This window comes from Symsagittifera roscoffensis, chromosome 9, assembly GCF_963678635.1.
Source record: "Symsagittifera roscoffensis chromosome 9, txSymRosc1.1, whole genome shotgun sequence".
Lineage (NCBI taxonomy): Eukaryota > Metazoa > Xenacoelomorpha > Acoela > Convolutidae > Symsagittifera > Symsagittifera roscoffensis.
Genome location: NC_087070.1, coordinates 13548451 through 13558531, shown reverse-complemented (window position 1 = coordinate 13558531; position 10081 = coordinate 13548451). Strand labels below are relative to the sequence as shown.

Below are 10081 nucleotides of genomic sequence, written 5' to 3'. Positions count from 1 at the left end.
CCTAATGTGGCGAGGGGGAGGGGGTGTTGATTCAAGTGCGGGCTATTTCAGGAGGGGGCTAATTCAGGTGAGGGGAGGGAGGTTCAGATGGGTTTTGGCTCAGGTGGGAATGTCTCAGGTGGTCAGGTGGGCGGGTTTGGTGGTTCAAGTGGGGAGAGGGGGGGGGGGCAAAGGGCAAACGTTGGGACGAGGGGGTTGTACTGGAGCAAAGGTGCAAACTTTAAGGGGGAGAGGGCGGAGAAGTTAACGGACTCTTTTTACAATTTGAGTTCAGGTTAGAAATGGAGTAGGCCGTACACTCGCTTTGCAAGCTTCTCGCATTACTCAAATTATAAATAAATTTCTTGCAAAATTTTGCACGACGCAAATAAACACAAAGGGGAAAAAATCCATTTTAATGTGATCTTCTATTTACTATATAATTCATTATATTGGATGTCAAATGAAATATAATGATTTATGTTTTTGCGAAAAAAGGAATTAAATCCACTTTTAGTCCATTTTTGTGGTCTGAGCATAACATGGGAATCGATTAAATGGACAATATTTTAAACCGCAAAAATCCATTATAACCCATAATGAATTTTTTCACTTTTTTAAAATGGATTCTTAACAAATCATGAGAAAATTTCTAAAATCTATCGAGTATCATTTTAGGAGAAAAAAATGTTTTTTGTTTTCAGAGGCTAGTTTTACTTGCGGGGCTAGTTTCTACTACCCGCAACCACATTTCGCGATTTGTTTTTCAACAAAGCGGCTTTTTTGCACCCGAGGCTTTTAAAAAAAATGAGATTGCTGTCGAAAAAAAACTTGTGGGATGGAGAGCCCGAAAAAAAACACAGATGCGAAAGTCGTGAAAAAGCTTTCTTTAAAAAAAAATTAGAACTGGAAAACGTTTGCGAGCAGAGCAAACTGTTCTCTCTGCCAAAACATGATAAGAAACACTTTGCTTTTTTTTCTATTGAATTGATTGAGCACCTAACCCCTCCAGTATAGTATATCATCTCCCCTATGACTGCTAGGACAGGAGGAGTAGTTTGATTGCATTGTTCTAGAACATTCTCTTGAGAAGCATGGGGTTTGTGTAGTGCAGTGCAGTGTAGTGTACTAACTGATGTCGTGGACTGTCTGTTTGGCCGTGCCCACAGTGTCCTTCACCCAGTACTTCACTCTGCCCAACATGAAGCTGATGATCTCGTACTCGTTGCTCTTCTCAGCCAGTCCCTCATTCACATCTCCCACAGATGCATCTGAACAGAAGGGGGGGGGGGGAAGAGATGGAACAAGTACAATACTCTATATACCATCATGTTCTTCATTGCGTCTGACTACGTCAAGGCAAAAATAGAAACAAACAACCAATCGTCTGCGAATCACATTTGAGCCAAAAAAAAGATATTACTTTTTTCTTTTTCAGTCTGGTAGATGGCCATTACACAAAGTATAATTGGTTCTACCTAATTTCGTGGAACCATTCGTTACAAGGGGAGGTAAAGATGGGGGGCTGTATGTGTATGTACCTAGAATGACGACGAATATGTTCATGGTGACTATGAGCATGCAGTTGGAGTAGCTCATGAAGAACATGCCGGCTAGAGCCTCGTCCACTTCGATCAGGTCCTGGAAGGAGAACTTGCCAAGCAGCATGTTGAACAGCGACTGCTGTGTCTGGAACACTGTCCGGTACCTCACCAGGAAGTTGCCGAAGAACAAGTAGGCCATAGTCACGAAGCCTGAAATGGTCACTCAAGTCAAGTCAAGTGAACCCCTCGCCAACCTCAACATAGACAAGCATCTCTTTCAAACAATTATATGAGCCATTTAACTCTGGCCATTTAATTATATGAGCCATATGAGCCAAATAGTTTGACAGAAACTTTGGTCGTAATTACACGCCACTTTTTTGAAGTAAAATGACATTGGTTTGCTGACTGACCGGCCTGCAGCACGACGAACATGATGGAGAAGGAGGCGATGTCGTGTCTGCAGGTGACTATGACGTCACGGAACATGGAGATCTTCTTGTTGAAGTTGAGGATCTTGAGGAATCGGATGGTGGACACGAAACAGATCGAGCCCAGAATCATCAGGAACACCTGACGAGCAGGGAAACAAAATATGCAAGTCTTCATCAATTACACATCAAAATATTTCCTGAAACGGTTTTGTATTTTGTGTGCAGGAGTACTAACGAATGAGACGCTGACTAAGTAGTTGAGGTTGACGAACTGTCTGCCCCCCACCAACGACACTCTGCTCATCGCCTCCTCCGTCTTCGTGTAGCGGTACAGAAACACCACAATAGTCAGGATGCCTGAAGTCAAGTGACACGTCAGTTTGTGAGATACATTCGCTTGCTCTTTCTCTTTAACATTGTTGTAAAAATGAACTCCTCATACCCAGCAGATCGATGAGTGCGTCGAGTAAGTTCCAGGTTTTCTTGAAGAACTCCTTCCTCTGTTTGTAGATGCGCCTCCCATCTCTAACAAGGAACACAGCCAAGAAGATGCCCAGTCCCACTTGCACCAGGATCTGAGGTAGAAGAAAACTATGATTATAAACAAGAAGAAAAGGGAGTTTATTTTGATGCAGAAACAACCCAAATATTGGAAACTGACTTCTCTATTTTTATTAATATCTTTTTAAAATGACTTTCGAAACAAAGAGGTTTCTTTCAAAACATAAATCCTGTGCGCCTTGAACGACGCAGATCTTTCAAAGTTCTCTACTTCTACCTTTTCTGAACTTACAGTCCTTAAAAACATTGCAATAATCATGCTTCAGTTTTCAACTCAGTGTCAAATTCAGAATATGCCGCAAAGCGGTTTCTGGAAACAAGGAAACTATGTTTGGAAGAGTATAGAATATCTTAATTGACAGTGCATATGAAATGTTGACACTAATTTAAACCTGGTAGGGTGCTGTTGGTCCATGGTACATTATGAGTCTGAGGGGGTCACAATAGTAGTATGCGAACACTCCCGAAGATGCTCGGAACTCGGCTACCATCGTCACCACCGCGAACAGATTGAACGTCGGGTTGTAAACGGCGAACTCATGGAACACTGCTCTAGAAGTGAAGAAAAAACAAGGTAGGTGTTAAAAGCAGCTTAAATAGGTGTTTTTTGAGGAGTGTAGCAAGATTGAGATTATGATGGATGGGATGGAGGGGGGGGGGGGGGGGGTGAAGGAGTAATAACGCTACTTAAAGAAAATCGCTATGATTGTTTTCGCTGTGGATGACTCTTAAATCTTTCCTTCTGCAGTTCGTTATAAATTACTGATAGTAAATTCCGCTGAAAAATTCAACATTGAATAGAAACAAAAGAGAAGAATAAAATGACGCGAACCTAGTGTAACGGTCGATGAATTTCTCGTTCTTGAGGTTCTGCAGTTTCTTGGTAGAGTCCTCGACGTTTCCATCCAAGTGCACGAGGAATCCCCCACCCGGGTAGAAAGCTGACTCGCCCCAGAAGGTAGCCCCATCGATTTCTTCTGCATTCACGTACCTGAAGATAAGAGTTACAGACCTTGAACTGGATGACGACAGAAGTACGAAAACTTTTACTGATCATAGAAAATTAGGAACTACTTGTTGATCTAAACTGTCAAACATTTCATCGCTCTGCTCATTACCTGTACTCCTCTCTGAGTATGTGGTACGGGTTGTTGGCGTCAAATCGGATCCACCCCGGCCCATATCTGCCCTGGTCCTCGAACTCGTCTGCGAAGGGGGGTATGCACTCTCTGGAAATGTTGTGGCGCCCAATCTTCACAGGAGAACACAAGTCTACAAAGTACGAGCCCGATTTAACTGGAACTCATTGGAAAGGAGTTTTATCAGAAAATCAAGGGCGGTGTGGGTTCTTAGATCGTGGTTTCGAATCCCACTTCGGTCACAGTTTGAGGGTCTTATCGGCCTCCTCACGGTGAGATCGGTTACGGCAAAATGGAAGGTGTCTGTTTCCTCAACGGAAGATAGATGCTAAATTGTTGTGATATTCCTAAACTGCGTAGCGTGTTGTGGAATAAAAGTAAGAAGAGATACTGTTAATTTACTGTTCTTGATCTTGTCTTGTTAACGAAGTTAGTAGCTGAGATTTGGTTACTGTTTTATAGCTTCAAATATGAAACACTGACCAACTCATCTATAACGTTTTAGTAACACCAAATGGCCTTGACCACTCTTACATAATAATAGCATAATAAATATAGTTAGCACATATGTTAACTGCAGATGCAGTAGCTAGCAAACTGTCCTCAAGGCTACGTACTGCGGATGCTGCAGTACCAAATTCCCCCAGGGACCAATAAAATTTTATCTAATACATATAAAAATTTTTAAATAACAATACTACGAGTTTTTCAGCTCAGTTTTTGTGGTCCCATTGATGCATGAAGGTTTTTGAGTTTTTACTATAAGTTTTTCCCGATTTCTTCTTTCTATTTTGAGTGTTTTTCAACTTCTAACGGCACTTTCCACTGCGTGCTCCACGGTTGTGTCGTATCCAAAGCGGCATAACCAAACTTCTTACGAACAAATGGCGTTCTAAAAGCTTCAGTCGGGTTTCCATCGGATTATTGTCTGCTTCTTTGTCCGCGCTAATGTATTTATCCGAATAATTGACTGGGCTGCCCAGTCTTTTAGGCCCCTGGTTTTTCATGGTTCGCTTACTACGCCTCACGCTCGCACTCCCTTGATCGTCTACGACTGAGTCGTCCGAAATTCCTGATGGAGATCCGTGTTCGCCTGTAGTTTCTGTCTGATTTTCCTTTCTCGATTTAATAATTTCGTCCGCCGTTCTTTGCAGACCTCTAGTCAACACTTGATCGGCGAGGCTTTGCTGTTCCTCGTCTCCCATGTCCTGTTTTTGGAACGCATTCAAGATTGAACTAGGTGAGGTGTCCCTTGTTATGCGCTTCCTAGACTGTCCAATTTTGGTGCTCAAACTGCCTGGTTGATCAGCTTGATCCACCGTTTCTGTTTGTCCTGGATCAGTGACTTCTTCTGCTGTTACAGCAGCTTTCTTTTTTATCTTTCCCATTGGATTTAAGTGTTCGATCTCTTTTATCCTGCGAGTCCCCTAACGGGTTTAACTCCACCTGCTCTTGTGTTTTCGGTCCCACTGTCTTTGGACCCCCGAGATTCGGCTTTGCTCACTTTATTGCTAGGTTGAGTCCCCCACCAACAGTGTGTCCCGCGATGTTACGACAGCCAGTCTCGCTGTCTTGAAACAGGTCCTTTGCCTGTTCCCTCGGTATGTTCCATTCCTCCTCTTCTGATATCGTGTCCTCAAATAGTTCGTCATCTTTCTTCTGGTGTTTACTCTTTGGCTCCTCTGATGGACTCTTCGCCTTCTCCTTTTGGTTTGTCCCTTCCTTGGGTATCTTCGTAGGGGAACTCGGCAACTTTACCAGATCACTTTTTCGGTATACTGCTCCTGCAGCTGTTGTCACTGTTTTTGACGAATCGAAAGCAACCTTCCCTTTGAACGGTTTTGTCAGTGCCGCCCCACTTTTTCTTGTCTCGTCTCTGCGACTGAGGTTGTGGCTGTTCCACTCCGACCCCTTTGGTTTGTCCTCAACAAATCCCTTTTCCCATGAGTAAAGAAGCTCCTTTCGCAACTCGGGGTCAATTGTACTTGTGGTGTCCACTAATTGTGTGAGGCTGGGTCCGTCATATCTACGCCGCTCTGCATTCCAGTTTGCGTTAGCCTCTAACAGGTTCCGGAGATTTCTTGCTCTGTTTCTCTCCTGTGTCGACATACTGGCCTGTTTGAAGAGAGGACTGACATCCTTGCTTTTCTGCCCTTTTTTGACGATCTTTAGAGAATCCCGAGATTGGTCAATCCTCTTCTTGAGTTGGTTTGCAGTTAATGCCGACCTCTCCAGATGCTGCTTATCTAAATGATCAGAGAATTCTACAAATTTATCTCGTATAATTTTAAACTCCGTTTTTGGTAATCTACCAAAATGTGCTTCAAACGGTGATTTCTGTATGGTTTTCTGTTTTATCCACCGCATGTCCCTAATTATCGTACTGAGACATAGTTTAATTGACTTTACATTTTCTTCCAGTAGCATCACTCCCAAACGCCTTTTTATGGTTTGAATTGTTCTTTCGACTAGACCACACCCGCGATGGTCGCCCACCGGGCAGAACTTTTGTTCTATATTATTTTCGAGACAGAATTTTTTCATTGCTTTTCCTTTGAATCCGGAAAATTGATCGGTTTTTATCGATTCTGGGATTCTGTGTGTATCTATGTACGACCGTAGGAATTTTATAGTGGATTTTCCCCCCGTTGATTTTGTTACTTTCACCGAAGGAAACTTCGAAAACCGATCAATCGCTGTTAGCAAGTAGATTTTCTTTCCTTTATAGTCTTCTAAAGGTCCTGCATAATCTAACTGAACCTCCTGACCTGGCTGCGATAGCAGTGGCAGTGGTTGTGAGGAATTTTTCGGTAAAATCCATTTTGCATTCTTACCATAGCGTGTACATTCTCTACATTCTTCCGCTAAGTTCACGATATCCTTGTGCATGTGGGGCCACCACAAATAATTGGACACGTCAATCATTGCCTCTTGCCCCGGATGTCCTCTATGAATGCGCTTCATAACTGCTTGACGCAGTTGAATTGGTACTGCTAGCCTATTGTCTACCAATATGCAGTCATCGATTACTGAGAGTTGATTCCACAGTGGAGTCGTATATGGGCCCATGAGTTCAAATCCTGCCCGATCCTTCCTCTCTATTACGCGACGTAATCGGTCCATCCGCACATCCTCAGAGATGAGTTCAGCCAACAGCGTTTTATCGAACAGTTTCGATAAACTGAAACTCCCGACGTCTCCCATGTCTGCCAATGAGCTCTCCAACTGCGTTTGCCGTTTGTTAATCCTTTTCGAGGGTTGAATTTCGCTGACTTCTTGACTCTGATTGTCGTCCTCCGCAGTTAAATCCACTTCTATGATTGATTTAGTTGGTGAAACTGAATGAGTACCTGCTCTTGGGCTGCTCGTGACCATCTGAGTGACCGCCTCTAGCTCTTTGATGTTTCCCGACATCTCTTGATCTTTGCTGACCAGATCCCAAATGGATAGTAAGTTTTTTGTTTCCACCGCGTCTTGATCCCACATTACTGATCGTGCAGCACAGCTGTCTTCTAGTGTTCCTCTCCTTATCCGACACGTTCGATGAAAGGTAGTCTCGGTTATTTCTTCTTCCGTTAATTTATCGCTCTCCTCCTGTGTCCTACAGTCTCCGATCCTCACTGTCTTTTTCTTCATTTTTCCGTCCTCCATTTCTTCTGAGATTTGTTTACTATTTTTGACTAAATTGACCGACTGAACTGCTCTATTGAAATTGACAAAAGTGTTCTGATTCAACACGTTATTAATAGGCAAAAAATTTGAATTGCAACAATTCTCGTTCCGATCGAGCTTTGTTCAGTTTTTGACAGTTTTGTTGCTATGGCAACCACGCCTGAATTTTGACAACTTGTCTTCTCTTTTCTGTTTTTGAGAATAGTCTAGAACTTTTTCACTCTGAATTGTTACATCAGTATCATTCAGTCGACTGTACAAACAGTCGAGTGCTCTATGAAAACACTCAGTTGAAGTGACCACAAATTTTTCATCCAATTTGGTTTCTGGCCAAGGTTCTCCGGTTGGTTCTCTAGATAGATAATCGACTATCCCCATATCCTTTCCCGGAATATGGACAATTTTGAATTGATAAGGCAATAATCTGTCCACCCATCTCGTTAATCTTGATTGATATGTTTTGTTAGACCTATTGCCTTCTAAGGCGGATGTTAATGCCTTATGATTAGTGACTATTACAAATTTCTTTTCCTAATAAGTAATGTTTGAAACGATCAACTGCCCACACTACCGCTAACAACTCAAGCTCATTAGTAGAATACCTTTTTTCTTGATTATTCAGGTAGCGCGATGCGAATGAAATTGGAATCCATTCGTTCTTTTCTGTTTGTTGCTCTAACGATGCCCCTAGTCCACTATGGCTTGCATCACAATTGACCCGATTATCCCTACTCGGGTCATAAAAATTCAGTTTAGCAATGTTTGCTACCGCTTGTTTGATTTCTTCGAATACTTCAGTATATTCGGGTCCCCATTCAAATTTTTTCACTGGGATTTTAATATTTTTCAATTTTTTCTTTTCATTTTCCTCACGCAATAATGGTCTAAGCTTGTCTGTCAAATTGGCTGCATTTGGTATAAACTTCGAAAGATGATTAATACTACCTAGAAAGGATCTAAGTTGTTTGAGCGACTTGGAATGCTCTAACTTAAGGATAGCTTCCGTTTTCGTAATTTTCGGGGTAACCCCACTTTCTGAAAGTTTGTGTCCAAGCCAATTTACTTCTGTTTTAAAGAATTCACATTTCGACAGCTTCAAGGATAAGTTTTCCTTATCTAATTTCATTAGAACGTCGGTAATTAGTTTTTCATGTTCTAGCTCCGATCCCTTTGAGACGATCAATATGTCGTCCAAGAAACAAAACGTATTCTTGGAATTTTAACTGATTATACGCATATTTCAGATCTAACACAGTAAAAAACAAGGTACCTGCTGTTTGTGCAGTTACTATCTGACTAACACCGTCTAACAGCTCATCCACATTCGGCATCTGATACTTGTTTTTGTATAATTGTCTGTTGATGGGCTTTGCATCCAGAGCCAATTTAATTGAATCATCTTTCTTTACTGTGATGACAATAGGGGCTATGAAACAATCACTAGTACACTTGTCTAACTTTTGAATATGGCCTTCTAGTAGTAATTTTTCGATTTCCTTCTCAATTTTTCCTTGCACATGGATGGGTATTCTCCTCCCTTTTTCCTGAATCGGGCAGAGAGGGTACTTGAATGTTGTATTTACTACATGATGTACTGATCGTCCTTTTCTGTCAAACAGGGGTTTGAAATCATCATAGAATTTTTTTTCCACGGCCCCGACTGTTCGCACAGCATTAAGTCAAATCGGAATTTTATCTTCGGGGCGTGTCTTTGCGTAGTGGCTATACCCACTTTATTTTGTAAATCTAAACCTAAGATACAGCGTGTCCTTCGTTCAGTTATCAGAAATGTGGCATCCGGAACACCAGCCAGCGGACCGTATTTTTGCCTTCACCGCACCCAATATTGCTACTTGGTTTTTTATTATAGTCCACGAATTGTGCTGGCAAGTTCAGTTTTTCGACCGGAGTAAACTGTATTTTCCCTGACGAGTCTAAAATCTGTTTCGCCACTGTCCAATTTATAAATGAAATTGGGCTTCCGGTGTCCCCGGTCATATTTATTATTTGGTTATCATTTCGGATTAGGGCTTTCAGTGATTTCATCCTTCCCGATGTTGAATCTTTCCGAATGTCAATCTTTTTCGTTTCGAGTTTGTTCACTCCATTGGTGCCACTGTTCTCTTTTACTTTATCTTCGATGTATCGATTGATCATCTCTATCTGACTGTCTTTTTGTTCAATTGCCATAACCTCAAATTCTTCGCACGAATCAAATGTTTGAATCAAATTACATTCTTCCTCCGAACTCTCTGTATTCTCAGTTATTTCACTGACTTGTTGTGAACGACACATTCGAGCAAAGTGGTTTGGTTTATTACAGTTCTTACATTGTTTTCCCATTGCCGCACAATTTTTCAAATGACCATCTACATATGGTTTGCCACACCTATTGCATTGTTTCCTATCATCTGCGTTATATTTATTCGATATCGCCCTTCCTTCCGGCAGTTTCCGTCTATTCCTTTCGCGATAGGGTTTTCTAGTATTCTGATTCCTGTTTCCTACCGCCAGGATTGGTTCCTGCTTGATTTTAATTTGAGAACCTGGTTGAGTTATTGTTTGTGCAGTACCCAGAGAGGACTTCTGAAACGCCTGTGTCGATTGTTTACTCTGCTCGAATTTTGTCGCACGTTTTAATACTTCTTCAGGAGGTAATGTTTCGAACGTGGGCGTGTCCTGCAATGCTGGACTTCGCATTTTAGAAATAAAGAGATCTCTGACTAACTCATCTTCTAAAGTGTCCAATGCC

General features: G+C 41.9%; 1 protein-coding gene across 1 annotated transcript in view; it reads right to left on the bottom strand.

Moving 5' to 3' along the window:
• Positions 1-1030: 1030 nt before the first annotated feature.
• The window catches only part of LOC134853881 (uncharacterized), a 158685-nt gene continuing 149634 nt past the window's right edge, over positions 1031-10081 (bottom strand). Inside the window, exons 57-64 of the mRNA XM_063869837.1 lie at positions 3637-3790; positions 3351-3509; positions 2911-3070; positions 2400-2532; positions 2193-2314; positions 1937-2096; positions 1521-1733; positions 1031-1250 (exon numbers count right to left, since the gene is read on the bottom strand). Coding sequence (XP_063725907.1) covers positions 1108-1250; positions 1521-1733; positions 1937-2096; positions 2193-2314; positions 2400-2532; positions 2911-3070; positions 3351-3509; positions 3637-3790 — 1244 coding nt within the window. The 3' untranslated portion in view covers positions 1031-1107. The remainder of the gene's footprint in view (positions 1251-1520; positions 1734-1936; positions 2097-2192; positions 2315-2399; positions 2533-2910; positions 3071-3350; positions 3510-3636; positions 3791-10081) is intronic.